General features: G+C 41.1%; 1 protein-coding gene across 4 annotated transcripts in view; it reads right to left on the bottom strand.

Moving 5' to 3' along the window:
• The window catches only part of EHMT1 (euchromatic histone lysine methyltransferase 1), a 148,390-nt gene that overhangs the window by 92,308 nt on the left and 30,377 nt on the right, over positions 1–25,705 (bottom strand). The window contains exons 1-2 of one of the 4 annotated variants that reach the window (XM_054997506.1): positions 21,399–21,421; positions 21,092–21,139 (exon numbers count right to left, since the gene is read on the bottom strand). The exons of 1 other annotated variant lie outside the window; for it this stretch is intronic. In XM_054997506.1, coding sequence (XP_054853481.1) covers positions 21,092–21,112 — 21 coding nt within the window. In that variant the 5' untranslated portion in view covers positions 21,113–21,139; positions 21,399–21,421. Of the gene's footprint in view, positions 1–21,091; positions 21,140–21,398; positions 21,483–25,705 lie in introns of those variants that run through there. 2 more of the 4 variants (XM_054997511.1, XM_054997509.1) reach the window with 2 other exon arrangements.

The following is a 25,705-nucleotide window of genomic DNA, read 5'->3' as shown; positions in this document are numbered from 1 at the left end:
GCAATATGGAACAGTAATTTTTTCAATTGATCCCACCATATAGGTTTAGAGTTGTTGGGATCAAAGTACAAGAAAGGAATGGAAGGGGTCAATCCAAACCATGAGAGAGAGGTCTAATCTTCTGCCTCTGAACTGTACCAAAAATCTGCAAGCTCATGAGGCCCATCAAACCCCGCCCCATACACAGATAATATTGATTAATACAAATGGACACATCAGCCAGCCTCTCTCTCTCCCAAATACATTCTAAGGTAAACAGAACTATGCTTCATGCATTGATAGCAAAAAATAAGAATAGAAGGATGGCATTGCACATTCAGGCCAAAGTTAACCCAGCTGAGTTGAAAGTTCTTGAACGCCAGAAGGAGCAGAAAGACAGTAAAGAGCATACTAATCATATCCTTTCTGAAGCTTAGTGGGAAGATAGAATCTGAAATATATTTTGATGGAAAAATTGAGTCAGAAATTAGTAGTTTAGCAGTACCACCCTAACACAGTTACGTTTTAAGCCCAAAGAACTTTGAAAGCTGTAAATTTGCTTAGGGAGGCAGTGTTATACAAGTGTAAACCAGAGGGATTTATGGGACCTTCAAGTCATTCATGGATTACAAAGTCCTTTTTGTCTGAGGTTTATTGGGGTCTATGAATTATATTTTACTAACAAGAATATTATAAACTTATTGTTGATTACTTCTTTTTCCATTTTCCTCTGCATAAAACATTCATGATTCTTATTGGATTAATCTTTTTCATAAGTTATTACTTGGGAGGTAATTGTTAATTTTTCTTTTATTATTCAATTGCTACTTCTGTTGGGTCAACTTTTGCATTGAACTGTTGTTTTAATAACGACGACGAAGTATAGAAGAAGAGAAAGAAGAACTAAAAAGAGAAAGAGGCTAGCAAGGAGGAGCAAAATATTTTCAGCAGGGTAACTATGTGCAGAAGACCTTTATGTTCAAGCGCTCCTCAGAACTCATGGGGTTCTTCGCAATGTGACAAAATACATGATGCAAAACAGGGTATCAGCAAAGTTGAGGATAAGTGGAGAAAATAAACTAAGTCTAGGGATAATCAGCCCCTATCAAGCCAAATTAAGGATAATGGGTAGAATCCTGTGTACATTATATAAAGGGAAGCTGTTAGCTCATGGGATAAATCCGGCCATTTTATCAGGCCCACGGCAGCCCCACCAAAATTTTTAATGTGAAGCTTATCCATAATTTCATCCACGTGGAAAAATTATTTTCACGTTTTATGTCTTTGTAAATTCTCATTTATATACTTTATTGCATTGTTTATTGAAATGTCTTTGATATCGACTAATCTCACACTATGTAATTTGCCTTGAGTCTCAGCAAGAAAGGTGAACTATAAATGACACCAATAAATAAATAAAATAAATTCTCTAAAGCAAACTAAGAAAGGAAAGAATAATGTATACATTTCCTTTTTCCTAACTATATACATCCCATACAACTGGAAAAGAAAATTTCTATATTGTTAGTTTTTTTTCTGGTTCTCTTAACACTGCAAATCCTAAATAGTTACTCCAGTCTAAGCCCATTGATTTCAATGAGCTTAGACTGCAATAATTTTTCTTAGGATTGCACTTGCCACTTCATCAGAACAGTAAAAATTTTAAAATATATATAGCTGCCTTAACGCTAGAAGGAAAGACTATCCTCACAAAAAGATTAATTTTTCAATATCCCTCTATAATCAAGAGGAAAGAAGAATGATTATGAATTATCTTACTTATTAATGACATAATAATGAACCTGTGGTATTTTTAAACTACAGTTTGTGCAAGTAACTCTGGATAATCAACGAAACATAAGTAACAAATTTCAGTTTGTTTCTTGCCTCCTCTCTACTTCTCAAGAGGATTAACATCTTCCCTATGTTGCCTTTTCTCTAGCCAGGTGGCCAAGTCAGTCAGTGATGTTCAACAAGCTGATTTTTTTACAAAAACAAACAAACAATATGAGCCCAAAATTCTGGTTTGGTACCAACCAACAAAACCCCCAGTATGTTGGACCATCAAGCATTCAGTTGTTACAACTAACTGGGGCCTGTGATGTTTAAATATAACTCATGCCTTTGAAACGAGGCCTAGAACATGAATCCCTCCCTTTAAGTCAACATTATCTACAGCTTTCTAGCCCGAGACTCTTGCCATAAAGATGAACTGCCAGAATAAAACTATCTTGTGATTAACATACACACATGCCAACCTCACATTCTCTCCAATATACAACAGTAAGATTTCTTCACACAACCCAAGGTTTTTGAGAACACTTTTATCCAGGCAAAAATGAAGCAGATCTACAGGCCGTTTTCCCTCATCTCAGCCACCTAGAATCTTCTCTCCATTGTGCAAAACAAAAAATAAGAGATTTTGGAGGCAAATAGGAAATGACACATTAGGGGAAAAAAGATGCAAATACCAGTTTAACCCCCTTCCGTAGTTCCCAAAAATACACATTAAATTGAAAGCAGGTGAACTTGAAATTGCTGACACTGCAGAATTTCAGCTTTCTAAAACTGTCATCTCTGCTTTGCTGAAAGCTTAGAGCTGTGAACAATGTTCTACTGAACTAAACTGTCTTGGGGGGCAACCACGAGAGAGTCAAGAAGGCTACAGCTGACCATGATAATCCTTTAATCTTCCTTCAAAGTGAGCCCCAGACACCTTTAAATGTTCTGAATCAATATTCAAGATGCATCTTTCTGCTGTACTCTTGGTTTCTCGTACAGGCAATAACTAAAATCCTCAAGTTCAGCCATAATGATCTTTAACTGTCTTTCCAAAATTTCTTCCTTTACTATCTGAAAACATGCTCTCAATCACAATAAGGAAGGAATCTGCAACTTATGTCACAAGGGAAGGTGGGAGTTAGGAGCTACTGTACCTGCAACAGCAGCTATTGACTTCTTTTAGAGGCTCAAAGAGTTCCAAGTCCCAGATCGTCATGAGCAAGTGATACAGTTTCTGCTCATGTGATAGAAAGCTCCCTCTACAGACTGAGCATGCTCAGTGGAGACCATTTCAGTGTGCAAGCAGCAGCCATTTCAGAAGCAACCTGCAAGCTCCAGGGCTTCCCTGTCATTGGAGAGCCTGTTATTTCAAGCAACACAAGCACTGACACTGCCTCTCTCTAGTTACAATATGTGGTTAATCAAGATCATCGGTCCACATTCTGACATGATGCCAAGCCTCAGAAAGATCACTTGCCTGAAAGGAAAGGGGGAAAAGTGTTTGGAAGAACACTACATAGTGTCAGCGGCCTTCAAGTGCTTGCAAAGGCAAAATGGTGCCTCTTAGAATTAAAGATTCCAAGACAAGCGATATAGAAGAACTCATCTCAAAGTGAGTTTCCAGATCCACTACACTGAATTGGAAAGCTACATTTTGCCCAACAGGAAAGAATTCTTTTTTACTTCCTTCAGTGGCAAGGCTTGAAAAACATATGCAATGATGACAGTTTTTAACAGGGATGGGTGGGGAACATGAGTGATGCTAAAGCAGGAGCCTATATTGATCTGCACTGAACAACAGGATGCCGACCAAGCCCCCTCCCCTCCCAGATGCAACTAACCAGCTGGAAGAAAAGTTCAAAATAAGAAATTTTCAGTTTGTAAATTATTGGCAGATTGCCTCCATTTCCATTTATCCAAGTATCCCATAAGAAAACTGTCTATTAAGGTTAAAGGAAGCATTATTGATTTTAAATAAGAGCAGCCTCATATGTATAGTGAAGCAAGTACAATGATTTCCTCTGTTTCTTGCGTTCCCCCAAATAAGAGGGAAGAGTTAGACAAGAGGGAAACAGAAGTAAGTTTTGTGCAGAATAAATCCACTACTTTCTTAATATAGAAAGCACACTGATCAAGAAGAGTTGGAGCAACTGTTTTAAGAATTGAATGCAAGAAATTGTAAACCAAATAACTGATTTATATGGGAAGAAAAAAGGATTTCTGCCCCAAAGGGGTTAAAATCTACTGAGATGTAGGAACTGTGGCATTTATCTTGATCACAACACCCTAACTCCTAGCTTAGGGACCTTCCATTAGCTCCTACCAAGGTCCTGGAATGTGCCGTACCACAAGAAGATGTTTTAAATCATCATAGCTAAGAAACTTGATAGTTTACATGGGAAAGGATGGTTAGAAAAAAAAAGTCGTACCACTGTCTTTCAATCACTTAACCCAGTTTTTCCTAGTGTTCCCTGGAACATCATCAGGGGTCCATGAGAAATCATGGAATAAATAAATGCAATTTTTGAAATACCATGAAAGATCCCAAATATCCCTCAATCCCATGGTTATTAAGGTTATGTAAGCTGACTACTGTGCTCTCTGCCATCAACTTTTTCTGGCCTGTAAATATTTTCATGGGTTCATGGGATGTCATGGGTTCATTAGGATGTCAAAAATTCATTTAGGGGTTCCTCCGTGGAAAGAGGTTGGGAAACACTGACGTTAACCATTTCCTCTGAACAGCTAAAAGGGCAGGTCAGAGGGGACAAAATTCAAAAGGAAACCTAAGGAGACAGCTTAGAGCAGCTCGCCCAAAGGAAGGTTCTGTTGAAATGGCTGTACAGTTTTGCTTGGTTTAAAGAGGGTTTTCCTCTTATTTAGTTCAGCCCCTCCAAGGAGTAAGAGTCTTCTGTTTAAACACTCCAAAAAAAACCCCCAACAGATCCAACCCTTTCACATTATAATAACTACCATGGTTCTAACTTAGGCATCTTTCAAATACAGTTTTGCAATGTCATATAACATTAGATTAACAAAGAAATACTAACCCTGTGTCACAAACCCATATTCTAAATCAAAGAGTATTTTTAAAATCCCCAACTGTACAAAAGCTCTTGATTCCAGCAACGGCATGCCCAAGGTTAAACACACAAGAAAATACTTATTTTTCACCCTAGACAAACCTTGATTTGGAAAAGTTTTGGCATCGATAAGGTTTAAAGCTGGAAACCCAAGGAAACCCAAAGCAATCTGCCTCTTAAATACAAGTGTGACATTTTAACAGGAAAAATGGTTAGCCACCTTGCAGTCTAATCCTAATCCCACCCACCCCAGACATTCAAAAGAACTGCCTTCTTATCCAGAATACTTAGAACTGCAGATTCAGGCCTTATTAACATATGCAGGAGAATGTCGCAGCAATGAAGTCACAGAAACCAGAGATGACAGAACGGACTGCACCACTTCAGATTGCAAACTGTGGATTTTAACTGAGAACAGCAGGACTCGAGTCCAGTGGGACCTTAGAGAACAACAAGATTTTCAGAGTATAAGCTTTCGAGAGTCAGAGCTCCCTTCTTTAGACATGACCAAGTGTCCTTTCTTCTTAAAAAAAAACCTCCATACAAACAGAAAACTAGCACAGCTGGAAGAAAGACCCTTCCTCTCCTTGCTTGATGTGCTTGTTTTCTATCAGCAGGTAGGGAAGAATATCAAATTATGACTTTTCAATCATCCTCTACCTATAGCCAGTGTAGTGGTACAGTCTGCTCTACCACCTTAGGTCTCTGCCACCTCATCTTTCCAATTGTATGAAACAAGCCTTCGTTTCATCACGGTTTCCACAACTCTTTTGGCAATTCCAAGCTCAAAAGCCATTATTTGCTCTGGAGAAGCCCTGGAAATATTAAGTCATGCCTTCAGTCCCTGGAACTGCCATTCAACACCTAATATCTTAAACCCAAACCATTACATACACCAAAAAGAAAATTTTCTCCTTCAGTGGAAGCCTGCAGAAAAAAATCTGTTACAGTACCTAGAAGTTGGAGCTTCTTTGCCCCCTTAGCCCCCTGAGTTTAACTGTGTCTCAACATCAGCAAATGCTTTCCCATTACTATTCAATGACCAGGACAAAGGCTGTTTATAGCACAGGAGAGGTTGTTTCCTTCTTGGTCTACAAGAACAACAGTCCTGTCTCCGGCCATACAGGGCATGGCTCCCTCTACAGGCCCTTGAATCACAGTGAGCCTTCTCAGAAAGGACACCATTTCCTTTCAACCTCCTCTCTCCCCGTTGCAGAAACGGCAGCCATTTCATAGGCACAAACTCAGCCTGCAAGACATTACAACAAGCATCTCATATGCACACACAGTGACTGTGAAGAAGGGAGGGGGAAAGATATTGACGTTGCAGGAGAGAAAGTGATTTAAGAAGCCTCAACTTTTGTGAAAACTGAATCTATTCTCATTCTTTCCCAAGGGGGGGGGGGGGAGGATCAAAGCCTTCTCTGAAGATGGCCAAGATGAAGCTTTCTTAGTTCCAGCACTGATTTAATTAAATAATACATGCAACCACCACTAGCTCCCAACTTTAAGAACAGCATATTTGATTCTCAGGTCTTGTGTTAATCCAATTGTCCCTTACTATCTTCTACACTCAGCTACCTTCTAATGTATGCTTCTCTTCAAGGAAAGCGTTTTTGCTTCCATGCTCAACTGTGTTCTGCAAAGAGGTCAAGTCAGCCATCAAGATCCCTCAGAACTGCTGGCTTCCTCTAACATGGTGCCTGAAATTCTTTTAAGATCTCACATTTTGGAAAGAACAAAAACAACTCCTTTTGACAAACCCTAAGGCGATTATTGCTTAATTTACACTATAACAGATTGTTTTTCGTAGCTTATTTCATTCTGGGTATAAAAGAAGAAGGGATAGGACTGCCTCAGAACACACACCCCCCCCCTGGCAAATTCAACCATTTCTCATTTGCAGACCTTATTTCTTCCTTAGAAATGAAGCTGCTTTTAAGTCTTTACAGAAATTATATTAAGGACAGCATAAAGAGTCTGAAAGAAATGGCACAACTTCCAAGAGGAAAATCATTGATCTCTCTCATGTCTTACTTTTACATTATTAAAAGCTACTCAGCCATACCGCAAAAACCTCTCTTTCCTTTCTCAGTGCTGGGGAGGGGGGGGGATGGATAACCATCATGCAAAGATACTGACGGCCATCATCTCTTGCCACCTAATTGACAAGAAGAGGCCTAGGAACTTGACAGGTTAAAGATCATATTGGAAAATAGTCTGAAAGGGATTTGGTGAACAGTAATCCTGGATATACAAATATACTAGCTATTTTATAGGTTAAGTAAAAACTCTACAAAGTAGCTGATGTTTTCAGCCAGTCAAAAATGTCAACTTTCTAAAGGAGAAGAGACACAAGCAAAGATACAAATATGCATGCTTTCCCCCCCATTTAGCTAAACGGGTTTCTCTCTTTTAAGAAAACTCCCTTATTAATCTCTCCTCTAGCATAGAGAACCCCTGGAAAGAAAAATCCATGTTAAACATCCAACTACTCTATACAAATTCTTGTATATTTATAAACACACGGCAGCTTGTCAAATCAGAAAAAGTTTTGAAAAATATGAAAAAATGTATTATCATTAAAGCTTCATTGCATTAGAGTTCCAGTTGTACAAATAAAATTTTTGCCTGACAAGAATGGAGACTGTATACTCATGTAAACCGTGTACATTCTTAACTTCATGAACATGTTTCAAAGTTATGGCTTTAAATCAACATAAAGTGTTTTGTTCAGCCAAGGGAAAACATTTCTCTACCGTATGGGAGGAGGAATCACATAGAAAGAACCAGAGACAGCGCTCAAGATAAGCACATAGCCATGTTGGCTCTGTTCTTTACTGTGCCACTGAAGGAGGCAGTCAAAATGGCTACCCTCTATGCACTTGTATTTCTGTTGTCTCTCTGCAAAAGCAGAGATCACATGAGAAGCAATTTCTGCTTCCAACTCTCTCGTACTCTAGGTGTCTCTCTCCCACTTGCCTTTCCATCTGATTCCTAATCCTTTGTCCTATTTGCAGGAGAATGTGATTTTGGTTTTGAAGACTCATCTGTCCAACCGGCTTTTATTTGTAATACCCAATCGTCAACCAGCACTTGCGACGGAAGCAGTAGGTTTAATAGGCAATTCTGTAGTCTCTGCATGGCTATTATTACCATCTGCCAGGCAAAAAAAGTGATAGGTGAAGCCACAAAAGCAGGCACCCAGTTTTCATATAAATATCCTTATTGAGTGAGGAGGAGAAAACACCAAGAGTGGGATCTGCAACTTTTCTTTCTAAAGCAAAAAGCTTTTCACTATATACCAGGAGGTGGCAGTGGGCCTGTAAAATCCACCTTACTTTTCAAACAAAAACAGCAAAATGGTTTCATGCGAGTTTAGCATGAAGCACGATGAGTGAAGACATCTCTTCACAAAGGCATAAAAGATGAGACAACGTATTGGAAGAGAACTTACTTTTTTTTAAACAGATGATGACACCAGTAAAGAATCAATCTTAACACAAACTATATATCTGATCACCTGCATTAGGTCCAGTTTCCGAATCCAGATGTCCTCACATCTGGCTGTTCTCATAATGCCAAATGCATATCAAATAACAGGTGAAATTGCTCACCAATAAACGGTTATAAATATATGAGACGGGGGATTGCTTCAGAATTAAATCTCTGTCCTTAAAACTGCTACCACCACCACGCTTCTTTGGTAGAATAATCTGGGAAGCAAACTGCTTCACCCACTCCACAGAATTGAATAACTACATACTGCAAGCTATGTCAGAATGGCAAATGAATCCAAAACCTGTTTATGTCAGCATTCACAACTCAGATACTTAAGAATGCTCATCTTTTTCCCAGCAAAACTTCTGTGCCTCCAGCAACCTACACAGCAGACAAAAATTTGGTAGGTGAAGTTTTTTTCTTCTCATTTTTACATCTTCATGCCAAGGCGACGTACTGTTCATGAATTTTTCCTATGAAAAATACAAGAGCCCTTCCAGAAATAAAGCTGGCAGCTCTACCAATACCAGTCTATGTCCAAAAGATCCTCTTCTTAAATGTGATGTGAAACTTGATTGGTGTTGTACAGAGTCAAAGATTTTTACATCCAGCCATAGCAAATGCAGCATGCTAGCAGTATGGTAAACTGGAAAGCATGTTAAGATGATCCCTACACAAGCAACTGGCAATTAGAAATCAAAAACCCAAAGAATAAAGCAAACTAACCCCAATAAGCACACTTTAGAGTAAAAGTTTCCACCCTCATATTTACCCAATGTCAAGAATACCAACTCAGGAACTGTGCTGGTTCCTCCTAATCCAAATGCCAAAACAAGAATCATTATAATCTGCTCTAGCAAAAAAAAAAGGCAATAATCTTGTGAGTTTTGCAAACCCAGCCATGACATCACCAAGGCCTTATATGCCATTGCTGCCTTTTCCAATACATCTGTACGTCACTCAGAACGAAACAGAGCATCAACCAAATGCCATCCCTTTGGCACATACACACATGTTCATGCATTCACAAACAGCTATTGATATATTGTTCCAAGTCTTACATAGCTATAAAGGCTTTTCATTTTGCAGGGCACCATTTTAGACATTAGATATTTGTTATTATAGAATAAATTGTAGAATAAAAGAACGTTGTTACGATTGCATTCCTTTATTTGCATAACCGAAAGCAAACTTGATGTGGAACTTGTGCCTTTGGCTGCCTATTAGAAGGAAGGCCCAAGCAAACATATTGCAAGCCATGGCTCACTGCCCTTCCTCTCACCTTGGTTCTTATTCTTCTAGTCTACAGACAAAAACTTCAGACAGATAACTGCTCTGTGCTGGTTTATAGGACATCTTTGCCTTCTGGCCCTCCATGCATATCAGCAGGAAACAATCTCAAACCTTTTCATGTCAACTGCTTACTTTGCTGCTTTCAGAAATTGATTCTAGCTCTTCAAGAAGCTTTTAGTCCTATGGCAAAAAAAGTGCCTCCTAAAGCCCCCTTGGCAAGAAAATGAAAGTGCCAGATCACCCTACCTCTGGTTCTGTCTGGAGAAAGCTGCAATCGCCTTCGAGGCCTCTAAACTCATTCATTCACAATCCCATCTCCCTCTATGGGTGCAATTTCCACAACGGAGCATGCTCAGTAGCTTATCTTCAGCCATTTCAGAGCTTTAATGAAACGTAAGCATAAGGAAGTGCCATTAGCTCAAAGAACAGGGATGCAGCCAACCTTGCCTGTTTCATCCACAGCTTCATCAATATGGATCCTTGTGAAGGAAAGAAAGCAAAGAAGTGTATGTGCTTCCGGTAAAATGAGTGCAAAAAGTTATATATCAACAGACAAACATTTACACCCTAAGCCATTCTCAATTTTATTTATTTACGTTATTTATAGTCCACCTTTCTCACTGTCACTAAAGAACACACTTGCAAAGAAGTTTCCAACTGATAAAAAGGTATTTAAAGCTTATACATCTCCCCATATTAGTCCTAAACATGGAAACACGCATGTTGTTTGGATATTCATTCCAAATCAATTAGTTATTAGAAAACACACACAATTACAATATACAATAAAGGAGGGAGGACAAGGGTTTAGGAAAATCCAGTCCCATATTACCTACATTTATTTTCTACATCGCTTCATTACAAAGGAGAGGGGGAGGTTCTAATACAGTATTGCTTCATTTCTAATTTGTATTCATTTCTAATTTGTATTCATTTCTAATTTGTATTCCTTGCACTTCTCAGAATGCTGAAAGCCATCAAGACATTGCCACTGTCAAAAAAAGAAAGATGCATGCACACAGAAAACTGCTTGCAATAAAAACATAGCTCTTGAACATATTTGCAATGTAAACGGCTCTCTAAGTTCAACAGAACCACGTACATGAAGAGTAACAAACAGAGCCATTAGCCAACACAACCTTTTACTTTTGCTCAAATCTATATTTTAATTGAAGTTCCTTGGGCATTTAAACACACCCACTGAATATTGACCTTGGCAAATTTCCCCTTACTCCTATATATTTAGTTAAGCTATAGCATTTCCTATTAAGCATCAAAACATTTCAGTTTTAAAAAAACCAGATTTTGAGGATGCAAGCCAAAGCAGCTTTGGAGAAACTGGCAGATAAGCCAAAAGAACAAATCTTTTTCTTATCCACGCTCAATTTAAACATTGACGTACGCTTGTTAAAACTATGCCATTTTTCAGATGCCAACAATATTTTCTAGTGCTAAGGTATCTCCAATGCTATTTTTTTTCCTATCACCCTGGGCAGTATCTACCTTGACTCTTTCCATTTAGTCCTCTAAAGCCAAATCAAAGGGGAAAAGTCAGTTCAACAATGGGCAGCTGTTTTGTCTTTTTCCTCACAGACATCCTAAAGTTTGCTCATCCCTCTCAAAAGTGGCTCTACTACACAGCTGATTCTTGCGAAAGTCTGCAATACTAGGCACATAAGTTCTACTGAGCTTTGAATTGTGCCATTAGAAATTTTGCCAAGCGTTGTTTTTAAAATGTGCCATGCATCTGGCTGATTATGCTATTTAAGAGAGGTGCTGTTTTATCCCACTCACACATTTAAGGGCTCCGAAGCAGTCATTAGGCCCTGTGACACCTTTTCTCTCAAGATATTAAGCAGGTTCATCTGCTTCCAAATACAGGACTGGGCATGCATAGTCTCTTGCAGGCAGCAGATATGATTTGCCGCTCTAAATTTTCACGAAGCCGTAAGATGGGAGATGTCTGCAAACAAAGACCGCCAACTCTCTTTGCTTTCTCCTGCTAAACCTATTAAATACAATATTGGGACTATATACGCATGAAGCAATGTCTGCTAAGTGTATCTGCATCTAGCGCAAGCATTTCGGGCTTGTTTCCTTGGAAACAAAAAAGAAAGTCCTACCAACTTTTAAGTATGGGTTTATTTGCTTGTTTTTAAAAAGGTTATATAATGAAAAACTACATCTGACCACTGTCAGTATGAAGCTGTAAAGCCTTCATGGGAAGAATTATTATTATTATTAAAATGCACACATAATGCAGCAAGCCTATTCAAACCTGTCACATTCAGAAGATATATTCCGTTGACAAACTGGGACCATCTTTGGGGATGAGTTTAAGTCAGTCGGGGCAAAGTTTTGTACCTTATACTAGTTTGGGAGCAGTTTCCAGTGGACAACGTTAAGCAGAAAAGCACGTAAACGCCCTCGGCAGCCAAGCCAATACATTAGTACTGTTCAAGAAATGCTTGCCAGAACAAAAAAGAGGAGCATGGATATATCAAAAGGTAAACCAGAATGCTTCTTGAGCGAGTTTGGCTTTGCAGTAAGTCAAGCGCTGAAGGGCAACCTGTAATTATTCTTAAAGAAAGCTCACAGTCTATAAACCCACTGGTAATGGCATATCAACTGAAACAACTGATACACCCCTCTGGGTATATGAAGTTACCTTATACAAAGTTAGAGTGTTGATCCATTGAGTATTGTCTGTATCTGACTGGCAGCCGTTCTTCGGGGTCTCAAGCAGAGAAAGCTCTTTCCTAATACCTTCAACCTGAGATGCCAGAGACTGAATCCAGGACCTATCTGCATACAAAGAGTGTACTATACCATGGCCCTTCTCTGGTGCTACTAAAGCTGCCCTAAATCATTAGTCCACCTAGCACAGTATTGTCCCAGGGGATGATCTGAAGGCACATGACGGAGTAACCTTAATGGATCTGGTCAGTGCTTGGAGGATAGCTCTCCTTGGAACCTTCTGTACACCTCAGAGTACAATGATGAAAGAAAGGCAGGATATAAGTATAATACAATATTGTCTCTTTTGACTGGCAGTCGCTCTTGGAAGATTCTGGCAGAGAAAGGCCCTTCCACAACACCTGCTACTTGATGTCCTTTAACTGAAGATGCCAGTGACAGAACATGGAACTGTCTGCATCCTTGCCCTCTATTGCAGAGCCACAGTACCATCTTTGAGCCACAGTACCATCTTAAGGCACCTTCTTGGAATAGACATGAAACCAAGCTCCTGCCACGAACACCACCTGTATCTGTGCATGTTAAAAGTTCGTCACGAGTAATGATTATCATTCATATGGTCCACTTCTTAATAACATAAGAAATCTGAGAAGCACAATGTACCACTGAACTAGCATTTTACTAAATAACAGACTATCAAAATTGGGACTCTTCAGCAGATTAAGAGTTTCTCCCCAGAAACCTGCACCACTGAGCACATCAAACTCTACCCAAGTGTAAGATAACCGAATGGTCTAGATCATGCAACAAAGCCAATGCCGCTGTCCGTTGGGTACCATTCAATGGAAGATCACTCTGAGTTCAGTTACATGCTCTACAGTCTTACCACCAAAAGGTACAACCAACCTTCAGGAGAATATTGCACATTCAACTGATATGCCCAACTGAAACATCCAGACTTTAGACCCATTTGTTCCATTGCAGTTTGTGGGAGGTTACTTAGATCAGCTTGAGCCAGCTTTGGAAAAGAAGAATATATATATGATTCAATAAAATGACAGGCAGGGATGTTTCCTTCATGTGCTCTACAAATTAGGAAACTCTTTTAACTGAGGTTTATTCAAAGGAGTAATATTCAAGATATCTTATTTACTACCCTCTGCTCTGAAGAACATAAAATCTGCATGTCCATGTAAAGATGGAAGAATTTGGTCATTTTGTGTAGTCGTTAGGCTGCAAAAGCTGCATTCTGCTCATCTGAATCCCGCTTCTGCTATGAACTCAGTCGGTGGCTTTCGGTAAACCACTCCTCTCAGCCCCAGCTCCCCAGCTGGATTGTGGTTATAATAACAACAACACTGATTTTGTTCACTGCTCTGAGTGCGGCAATAATGTGTTTAGAAGAGTGATATATAAGCACATATTATTACTATATACATTTTATATTTTAATATTATTATATTAATAATAATTAATATTATCATCACCATCAGGCTTCTATACAATGCTGACCCCCTCCAAAAGACTGTAGTGCAGTCTGATTCTGTGCTTGTTTACTGGAAGCAAGTCCCATTGATTTACATGGAATTTAGTCCTGAGCAAAGATTTAGTGAATCACAGCCTTTGCATCACAAGGCTCTCTCTTGGCAACTCCACTCTCCTGCCAACAAAGAAAGCTTTCTTCCCTTACTACTTCTGATTGTCACTAGAGCATCTATAAGGTAACTGGTCTTAGTAGAACATCCACCTCGCTCAATATGATTTATTCTAAGTGGTAGCTAGTGACTCTTCAGGGTCTCGGGCAGGCTTTCACAACTTATCCTGCTTGCGAACCTTTATGCAACCTTCTGCTAGATATGAAATCCAGGATGATTCATACTTTTACTCAGACTGAACGTTAAAATGACCTACAGCCAAGTACCCGTAGAACAAGATGAAAAATATGGAGCCGGACAAAGACATCTTACACTGGAATCCGTTCAACTTCCACAAGCTAAAAATATGAACATTTTAGGATCTTCCCTGGTATGCAGAGAGGCCTTCATGGAACAAGGTGATCAACAAGCATGAGCTAGAAATGCAGCCATATGACAAACCTCTTCATAGAAAAGTAGTTTTCAGTTTCTCTTTCTGCTTGAAGAGAAAGGCAGGGCACTTGAGGCTCAGTGTTGACAACTTTAGCAACTCACTGCGGGGAGGTTTTAACATCCCTTTAGATGCTGGGATAAAACTAGTAAGGGGAATTTTTTTCAGATCAATAAACCCACATTTCTTGAACTTTTTTTGTTTAAATTCCCCAATGGAATGAACAAGGTTTTAGTGCTCCTATATTTGAGGAAATAAAGAAACTGGATTTCTTCTTTGAAGCGCTACAAGGACCATGTGTTATCTCATATTACCTGTCCCATTCAAACCAGGATCCACGAATGTACACTTTTAAAATATTAAATCTAAACAAGACAACCTGTGCAACAAAGGGAATGTATATCTGAACAGATTTACATTCTTTTTGTGCATAATATATACCTCAGTCTATAAAGAAAAATGTCGCTCGATAGCTATTAGCATCACTTCTGCACTTTACTGTGTGATCTTCTGAACAGCTCTGTGCAATAGCTGTACTGTGGAAGACATACAGAACGTGTGAAGGCAGCTTGCTGCTCACATCATCTATCCCTATGGTTTGAGGGTTTCTTCTTCTTGCGCCTTGTCAAAAACTGTGGTAGACCAGTTGGGGAATCTCTCTGGATAGCATCCATTCTGCTTGGTTCATTACTCTCTGACTTAGCCAGTCTGTCTCGGAGTTGTCCTCTGTATAAACATATAGTGACCTGTGGGAAGATTCTGAGATTCCACCACACCGTGTCTGATGGCTCTGAGTTCTAAAAGGTTTACCCTGCTGATCATTTGTCCTTCAGTCAGATGCCCTATGCCATTCTTCCTTGGGTGTGAGATCCCCATCCCCAAAGATGTGTCCATGGTCATCACTGTTCTTTCTGGTTCCCTGAATAGGATACCCTCATGGGACTGAATGAGGTACAGCCACTGTTGTTTTCCTGTTTGAGGATCTCTGGCAAGTCAACTATCTTGGACCTCTTGTGATCTAACGCCCCATGAGCCCGCTTGCAGGGAGGGCAGGATATAAATATAATAAATAATAATAAAATAATAATGGTATGGCAACAGGCATCTCTGAAGTGCACAGGTCAAGATGTCATTTGGATATGGGAAAGGAGCCACTCTCTGTGGCTTAGCAATGCTATCAGTGCTACTAGGATTCTGATCAACAACCTAGGTGACATTTTCAGCTCAAAGGAAAGGGCCCAATGTTGGAAGTGCCTCTGAGAGATCGATGGAAGCCAGACAATCTCTCTTCTGAATGGCAGTTAAGACAAATTTTAGCCTTTCCATTCCTACCTTCTTGTTCCTAGGCGCCTATGTTATTTGACCAAATTCCTTTAGATCTAGAGGAAAAGGGACCAGGTGGCACAGAATTGAATTCCACTGGTCACAGTATCCAACACCAGCCTGTTTTTTATTATTGGCTGCCAAGGGTTTGCCAAGCATTGTAAGCATCCCCCAAACACCACTGCACCTGCTGCCTTGGTGTAGACACAATGAGTTCCCTTCTTTGGTCCTTTAGTATTCTTACCGGATTTGTTGAGGGAGAAGGTACTACCCTCCTCTCGATGTCTGATCTGCTTTCCTTTATTCAGAATTTCTACAGACAGGTTGATATCTTTGAAAGGAACCGCGGTTACTTTGGCTTTGGGGCGAATGGTCCACATTCTAATTTCTAAGCTAAGTGTTGTGCCTGGTTACCTGAAAAACCATGGTTCTTGTTGACCACAGCATAGCATATTGCCGGGGCTATTTTCTTAGTTTTGCTCTTTGGCTCTTTAAAGGAGTTTACTGCTCACTGAATCCAGATCTGAGACCCAAGAGAATGTGACTCTAGGAAGGAGTGGAGCTGTCACCAATGCTCTGAAGGATGTATTGGAGACTTGCAATTTTCTGTGCATAGCCAGTTCAAACCACTTGATGCTGGAATTCTAGGTAGTCCGTCCTTGTCAATGGGCAGCACAGGATTAGATGGCAGGCTGGTTACCAGATCATCCACCAATGGCAGCTTGATCCTCTCAGTAACCCCAGGAACTAATGTATAAGACTTAGGGGGAAAAGGAAGTAAGAGTAGTTAGTTTCGCCAGACTTTCCCTCTTTGACTTCTACAAGTGTGAGAGACTACTGGAAGGGAATCCCTGATGGGGTTATTCCTGATTCTAGGGAGGATTCTCTCCAACCCCTTAGTCCTTAAGGGAGAAGATTCCAGGATCCTCATCACCTCCCTTTCACTAGTCTCTTGAGAGGCCTGAGAGTAGGCCGAGGCCTGGGAGCTGGGCATGTTACGCTGCAGGCTTGCACTCTCTGAGACCTGGAAAGAGGAGAGGCCTGCCTTTGCTGACATACTACTAGCAAAAAATTTTCCAGGCATTCTTGTGTGACAGGTCCAGGCCCTTGGGCTTTTTCTCTTTCACTGGCCTGTTAAAAGGCCTAGAAGGGGCTGAGGCCTGGAAGTTTGGAAATTCTAGGCCGCAGGCTTACGCTCTTTGAGGCCTGGGAGGCAACTAGGCCTGCCTTTGCTGATATTCTGCCATCCAGGCCCTTAGGCATTTTTCTTTCATTGGTCTGTTGAGAGGCCTAGAAGGGGTTGAGGCCTGGGAGTTTGGAAAGTCTAGGCTGCAGGCTTACGCTCTTTGAGGCCTGTGAGGCAGCTAGGCCTGCCTTTGCTGACATTCTGCCATCCAGGCCCTTGGGCATTTCTGTTTCATTGGCCTGTTGAGAGGCCTAGAAGGGGCTGAGGCCTGGGAGTTTGGAAAGTCTAGGCCACAAGCTTATTCTCTTCGAGACCTGGGAGGCAGCTAGGCCTGCCTTTGCTGACAGTCTGCCATCCAGGCCCTTGGGCATTTCTCCTTCATTGGCCTGTTGAGAGGCCTAGAAGGGGCTGAGGCCTGGGAGTTTGGAAAGTCTAGGCCACAAACTTATTCTCTTCGAGGCTTGGGAGGCGGCTAGGCCTGCCTTTGCTGACAGTCTGCCATCCGGGCCCTTGGGCATTTCTCCTTCATTGGCCTGTTGAGAGGCCTAGAAGGGGCTGAGGCCTGGGAGTTTGAAAAGTCTAGGCCACAGGCGTGTGGACTTTGAGGCCTGTGAGGCAGCTAAGCCTGCCTTTGCTGACATTCTGCCATCAGCAATTTTCCCGCCAAAAGGAAAAGTGAAAGTGAAAGTGCACCTCACACCCCGGCTGAAAGGAAAGAGAAATAAAGGAGGGCTCCTTTTTATTTAGGGCGGGCTGGCTCTGAGGCTTCTGCTACTCTTTTCTCCTCCCTCCTTCCTTTCGCTGCCCCCGTTAACTACAGGATCAGTCTTACCATGGTTCAGTTGGGGCTGCCGGGGTTGCAGCAGGTCCTCTGCTGCTGCTGGATGTTGCTCCTTCCAACCCTGAGGGAGTTCCCGATAATATCGGTCTCTACAACAGGCTACCGCAGACTCAAACACCGCACCCTCTAGCCACCTCAGAGGGGGTTCCTCCCAACCCGAAGGTGGGGAACCGGTGGAGTTTTGCGGTTGTGGCCGTAGAACCTAGGAACCTCTGGCTCTAATGCTCGCCGTCGCTCCAAGCGAAATGGGGGTAGGGTAGGTGGTAGGGCCTTTCCTTTCCCCTGTGAGCTCTGCGCTGCCTTTGGCCTCAGCCTCCCTGAGTACTGGGATTACAGGCGCGCATCACCACGCCTGGCTCATCTCTGGCCATTTCTTCTTCATCAGGATTGCTGCACTCTGCAGAGAATTGCTGAAGACCTCCTGCTCAGATGGCAGGGCCAGGAAGACTGGTGATTCCAGGGACAAGCCTCTCCCCTCCAGGATCAAAATCAGCTGACTGACCCTGCCTTCAGAAAGGAGGAGCTCTATCCCAAAAGTAAGGACTGCCCCACTCCTAGGACCACTGGAGAATGATTCAGTGAAGCAAACCAATGCCTTGCCATTCATTCTAGTATGTCTACGTCCTGATTAGTGTCATTTCCTTTCTGCTGAAGGATAAAACGGATGCCATTAGTTGTACAGAAAGGGGGAAAAATAATCCTATTTGGATCCACCCATAGCAATGCCATTTTATGGGTTTTGAGGTTAACTATCAACACTATGCCAAGTGCTCCATTCAGTTCGCCAAAACTTTCTGAAAGATGAAAGTGCTCCTGGTGTTGCATCACAACCTCGTGTTCCATTTGTGAATCTAGTTCTTCCAGTGCTCTGTGCTGCAATAATGGTATTAATGGAAACTGGGGCTCCGCTTAGAGAGAGCAAAAGCAGATTGTGGTGCTCTCCTAATAAGCTCTGGATGGGCTTCCAAGACTTAGGAAGCCTGAGATACAAAACTCTTGTTAGCAAAGAGTCTGGGAAGAAGACCCTCCTTGACTATCTTTTCTGTATGTTTTTTGCTGGAGATTCCAAATATCAACTCAACATTCAGCACTGCTGTTGACAGCATCCAATGAGCTGGGACTCTTTGCAAAAAGCTGGGAAGTTTTCTAACTTTCAGTTTTGCTTCTGGTTAAGCAGCTGTCCAGTCATCTATATGCTTAAGGATTTTCAGGCTCTACTTGGCTCTCCCAAGAACCCAGTTTCTTCATTCTGCTGTATTCAGGTGGTTTTATTTTAGTTAACCTTGCTCCTAAGCCCCTGTGACTTTCCCAGTACATGCTGTTAGTAGAAATATAAATCCCCAGAAATACTTCTTTGCATTTTTCTCCCTTCTCTCTTTTTTCTATGAGTTTTCTCTTTGATTTGTGACTTTGCTCCCTTCAGTATATGTTACCTTCGAAGTACCTTGTCCCTCATGTGCACAGGAATATTACTTGTATACCTCTCTTTTTTTAACTCATCAGTGATCCACTGGTATGACAAGATGAGTGCAGGATGCCCAAGAAGAGAAAGAGGCAACATGTAAAGGACTTTCACCCCAATCCACTAAGCTGTTTACACAAGTTATGATGCTCAATTGTTTGCGAGAGATACATTTGTTCTTTTTCCTTCTTCTACAAGCACGTGGTTTGGCTCACTTACTCGAACCATTTACTCTGAAAGCATGTGTTTGGTGTGCCCTGTTTTGTTCTGTGGCTTGGATTATATGGTTTATTAAACTCTGACATATATAGGAAGAAGATTCAGAATGCAAGGGGCTAGATAATCATACTTATACAGAGCTTCATACATAACCTCTACAATCTTTACAATATCCCTGTAAGCAAGTCAGTATTATAACTTTATCATAGATGGCATGGCTGAGAGCTAAGGCCACCTACTGAACCCACAGCAGAGGCAATGTTTGATTTGGGGACCATCTCTCTAGTGGGTAGGTGGGTAGCCATGTTGGTCTGCAGTAGCACAGAAAGATTCCATTTCAGCGGCACCTTAAAGGCCAAGAAGACTTTCAGGGCATAAGCTTTCAAGAGTTAAAGCTCCCTTCATCATATAACAGACGTTATCCCTCTGTCAGATCTGACAACGGAAGCTTTGACTTTCAAAATCTTATACTCTGAAAATCTTGTCGGTCTTTAAGGTGCCTCTGGTCTCTAATTGTGCTGTACATACACGAAGATCAATTCTTGGTTTCTGGGGCATAAATCTTCCTATAAAGATTGGGAATAGACTGTATCCACCACCCACTGCCGGTTGGGGTGGGAGTGCAATTAAAACTTTGAGATTCTTGTAACAATAGTTCACCCCAAACACCACTGCATGCACTGTACAAAGCAGAGTGAATGGGTTTAACACAACTTGGAGAGTGGGCAAGCAAGTCACTTGAACCCAGATACAGATAGGGACATACAATCTGGTCTTCAAAGGCTTCTCATTCATGTACTTTCAAGAACTGCTTAAAAACATAAAATGTATTTCAGACTAGGATTTAATGACCTCTTATCCATTGCCTAACAGCCATAGAAGCCACAAAAAATAACAACTGTAGCTTCAATCTTTACCATTAAGGCTTCCAGGCTGCCAGTTGGATTGGTTAACAAACAGAAAACTCACAAACACCAGGTCACTGATAGGGACTTTTAAAAATGGTTTGTTTTTATTTCCACAGATTATACTAAAGCATGTCAGAGGAAAAATTACCCAAAGTATTCTGAGAAGAACAAGGGAAAAATATTCGCTTCATCTGGGCCTACCCACTTAAAATAGCACCCATTTTAAGTGTAAGTGAAACACAATCAACGGTTAACTCTGTAAGGCAGAGAGATGACTTGGTGTCAGTTGAAGTCGACTCTAAAAAGGGCTCTTCTCCACCCACACTTATGGCTCTTTTGCTGAACCATTTTGAACATCCTTCTACAAATACAATCAAGAAATCAAAAGCAATTCAAGACACATTAAAGAGCATTCTACACGCTCATCACGACTGGCCTCATTTTCTCTTTAAGGATAAAGAACTCTCTTGGCAAACTGTAACAGGTACAAAGAAGTTGCTCCCTGAACCCTCGTGCCCCAAACATTCCTCCAGTCCTAGGGTTCCACCCACACTTTAGCCATCTTACATTCCAGAAACCTCATAATCTGCAATGATACTTCAAGACACTCAAAATCATTCTTTCTGCATTTATAATTAAGGCAAAGGAAAGCTTACCAAAGACAACTTAAATCGGCGTTGCGGAGAGACAGACGGACAGACAACAGCCACCATCAATCAAACATGGCCTTACCTGTTCTGAAGTGAGAGGCATGTGCAACAGAAACGTTTCCAAGAACAGCTGCTTGCAAGAAAAACACACACCACTTCAGAAACCGAACTTTTACTCAGAGTAAATGGACAGGTTCCAGGCTACAAAAATCCCCAACTATGGCCTTCAACAGAGTAGAGGGAAAGGGATCTCTGACAGAGAACCGTGTTTACTTCTATAGGCTGCTGAAGCTATTTCAGTTCAGAGAAGCATTTCCTCTCAAACAGCCTCCAGGGACAAAAGAATCAATAGCAGAAAGCCCTTAAAGAAAACCTGGAAGGGTTCGTACCTCCGTCTGCCACTGCTTGCCTTGGGGATTCTCATCAAGGAGTGCAGAGGCCTAGTCTAGTTTCTCCATGAGTTCCAAGCCCACAGGAGGTGCTGGGGAGCATGCTCAGTACAGCCCTCTCACAATGCCTCCACAGGCCCTGCGACTGCACTAGCCAAATAAAGAGGAAGTCGATGGGAGGAAGGTACAGGAGATAGCTTTCCTCGTTAGGTGTTGCAAATGAACAAAGAGAAAAGCCGTTTTCTGTGCTCCAGGATTCTGGTTCACACCAAGAGGAAGGCCTGAAGAGGCATTCCAGCTACTGCAGTGCTCTCTCTGTATTCCAAACCACACCCAAATTATGGCTCAATTTTAACAACAGCTGGCTCTCGAGAACAAAGGCCTAGCCACTTCTCAACTGCACAAAACTCCAAAAATACTTAAAACTATACGTGCTCGCAAATGAAGGGGGGAAATAAAATCCAGCACGGTCCCTTTCATATCAAATTAGGGCATTTTAGTTGTCCAGATGTAAATAAAAACACTTGAGACATTCAGAATGGCTACGAATGCCAGCAGTATCTGGTGAAATATATTTGACACATTAGGGGGAAAAATACAGAAGCCAGCTTTCTTGCAGGTTTAGACTATAGTGTACATATTTGTAAAAAGGGAGGAGGGAGCTATATTTGGACGCTTCGACAAGCAGTTTCTATGCCAACATGAGTATGTAATTCATTGAAAGTGGGGAGGGGTAAAGTTGGTTTAAGAGTAAAACAGCTTGTAACTCAACTTCACTGGAGTTTTATAATTAATTATTACTACTATTATTTCCATACATGCTAGCTTTTCAACCACACATCCTTTAATTGACGATATTCTTTCTTGAAGCCCAAATCTTAATCACTTTACAAGTACTATTTGTGAAACTGACTTAAAACGTATTCCATATTTCTTGAAACAGCATGCAGAATTTATATTTAAAGATGCCGTTGTCTCAAGCATAAGTTTTCCCATTGGGGAAGAGGCAACTGTAGGATTAGGGATCCCAGGTACCAACAATCTCCCAGTGGTTTTGGTTTTATTTATTTATTTATTTAATTCAATTTATACCCCGCCCTCCCCACAGATGGGCTCAGGGCGTTTTGAGCTGCCCGGAGATTGCCCGCCACCGCAGGTACCCGGGGAACACATGCGGTGCACGCACAATGACATCACTTCTGGAAGTGACGTTTGGGGCCAATTTTGGCCCCAAACAGACTGATTCTTAAAGAATTCTCAAAGAATCGGCTCCACGCTGAGTGCAGGAGTGTTCTTGTGGCCGGCATGGCAACGTCACTTCCGGGAATGACATTATCGCATTGGCGCCAGGAGTGCGTGCACATGAACAGGGGAGAAAGGGTGAGTGCTGGGTCCCATCCTCCCTCCCACCAGGAGAGTAAGGGAACCCATCAACTCTATGTAGGGTGGTACGCTTTGATAAAGCACCAGCCTTTGGACACGCTCGTCTCTCCTTCTCCTGTACCCAGCAATTCTATTTGCTCCTCTTCAATGCAAACCTCTGTTTTGCCATTACATCTGAACAGCCACATGGTGACTCTCCAGTCCAGGATTGCAAATCAGCTTCATACCATAGTTCACAATCCTGAATAGGAAGACAAGTGCAAACTGTTGTTTGCCAGTTCAGATGTAATAACTAACTAGGGTTTACACTGAAGCAGAAAAAAACAATTGAATTGCAGCTTGTAAAATGAAGAGAGCATGCAAACATAACCATTGTTTGCCATTACATCTGAACAAGTCAGTTATTGTAGGGCCCCAATAATTCAGCACAGATCAGACAGACAGTTGCCCACACAATTCACAGGGATTCAATAATCTTGCTTCAAAGACAGAAAAAAAACTATGGTAATTCTACCAACATTAATCGCAGGGAGGTGGCCTGAACTCCCAGAAGAAACCTACTGACACATTTTAGGAGTTCATGTGAATTTTTTTCTCTTTTGACCAGATCAGATTTCATTTGTACTTTGTATTAAGGCTAGGTGGAGCTGCCACATTTCCAGAAAGAGCTTCAAAGAAATGTTTAAGATGAATACCAAAAAAAAAAAAAAAGTTCGACTCTCATTTAGAAATGACACCTTCCTCAGAAAAAGAATTAATTCCTTAAGTGACCCCTTTAAATAACCTGCTATACTCAGTATCTAAGAGGGTTTTTTTTTTAAGAGGACCACTGAAGAATGATGAGGGTGACATTGAAATATCCACCCTGATCCAAGACAAATCTTAGACAGGCAGACTCAAGCCAGATCCAATGAGTGTATCTGGGGGTGCGGATTTATTTTGAAAACCAGACATTTTCCCATTCTATAAACACTCTCATTCTTCTAATGGAAGATGTCATGTCCCAAATGAAAAGCCTATTTTTTTAAAAAAAGTAGACAAATCACTAATATAGGTGTATCCACTAGTACCTGTCTATAGTCCTTCTCATGTGACATGCCATTGCCAGGTTTTCTTATCACCTTCACTATGAAAAAAAAAATCCTGCCCTTTTCCTGCCTATACTCACGTAGCATAAATATCTACCAGCTGATATGCACTTGATAAAGCAGATTCTAGCAAAAATAAATAAATGAAACAGATGTCACAATAACTGATTAGTCTTTCATACCAGTTTGCAGCAATACTAATTCAGCGACAGTTACAACTGTCTTCCTGCAGTGCAACAAATATGCCTGCTATTACAAAGAAGCACCTTTGAACTCTTGGGGAAGCTCAGGCTTTTCCATAACCTGCAAGGTATCAGGGTCACTTTGAGGACACGACTAAAATTAACCCCTCGTAGGTGAGTAGGCTTAATGCTGGCAACTGGAGTGTTACAAACACAAGGCAAATGCCCTGTTAATGAGGGGATGGCAGAAGGCCAAGCCCTTTGTATTTATACCAACCCTGGACAATCCAGAGACGTCATACTGCCTGCCAATTACTGAGGCTGATGTTGAAAACGTCTACTTCCCTTGTTGCCTAAATAAGGCTCCAAGACCTTATAATGCACAGTTCACAAGAGCTTATTAGACTACATCCTATCCTCTATCCCCTGAATTTGACAAGAATTGATGATCAGCCTGCAACTTAAATGTCACCCACTACATTTGTGGGTGTGGGTGACTTTTAAGCCTATATTGAGTGCTGTGTGCTCTGAGGATACCATTTTACCCAGTCCTTGCTTCTTGCAAAACCCTATTTAAGCCTCATCTCTATCACAACAGGCTCAACCCATTCTTTCTTCATGTGTAGATGTAGGGGAAAGATCAATGGTTCCCCTCCTGAGCCCCTTGAGGCTTGAGCAATTGAAATCCAAATACTGTCCTAGAGGAAGAGAATATTTTCTAAATTCAGCCACCATCTTTTCAACACAAGGATGTTAATGATTTCGACTGCATCTGAAGGGCAAACGGTTACAGAAAATAGGCAAACAAATAACTTCCTTTTATGCTGGAAGAGAGGATTATAGCAGTAAACAAATTAATCAGCTTAGATGAGTTTGCAAACCAGGGAACATTTAAGTTTTCACAGAAGACTTTCTAGGACATGGTAGCCAAGGCAATGCTTCCAGAGTGAACTCTTGTCCTGTCTGTTACTTATACATTCATCAGAGTCCTTGTTTTATTTATTAGCATAATTAAGGATTTTGCTGTGTATCTCAAGAAAAGAAAAAGACTTTTACCAACTCCACTGAAGACAGCCAGAATAAAAACCAGTGAAATTATAATGACATGAAGGAAGATTCCAATGGCAAATCTTTGTAGCAAATGCCAAAGAACTACTTGAGTATTTTTATACTCCATTTCGCGATAATCTGAATTGTTTAAGGTCACCTGAAAACACTGTTTAAATATCCAGGTAAAATATTTCCTTCCTAATAATTCTTTGCAGTCAGACTCACCTAACCTATTCATGATCCAGTGAGTTTGGCTCTTGGAGCAACAGGGAAACCAACACTGGAAACAAAAGCATTACATCCCACTGAGGCTGGGAATAGGCAGAAGCAGGGGGAAAGAATATTAATGATTTCTGCAATTCAGCAGCCACCTTGGATATGGTAAGAGACAGCTTTTCCCTTAGAGAAGTAAGAAAGATGCATATGTATATACTAGTAGTAAAACAGTCTTGCAGCTATGAATAACAATTCCTTAGTAAGTTTCAAATGTGGTTTGAGATTGTGTATTATCAAGATAATCGGATTCCTCCTCTTCAAACATATTGATAACAGCAAATGCCCATTTAGCAACCTTTGCATTTGCTTCATTTAAAAGAAGGGTGGT

The sequence above is a fragment of the Eublepharis macularius genome, chromosome 14, assembly GCF_028583425.1.
Source record: "Eublepharis macularius isolate TG4126 chromosome 14, MPM_Emac_v1.0, whole genome shotgun sequence".
Taxonomy (NCBI): domain Eukaryota; kingdom Metazoa; phylum Chordata; class Lepidosauria; order Squamata; family Eublepharidae; genus Eublepharis; species Eublepharis macularius.
Note: the sequence above shows the minus strand (reverse complement) of the source record. Positions and strands in the feature narration are given on the sequence as shown.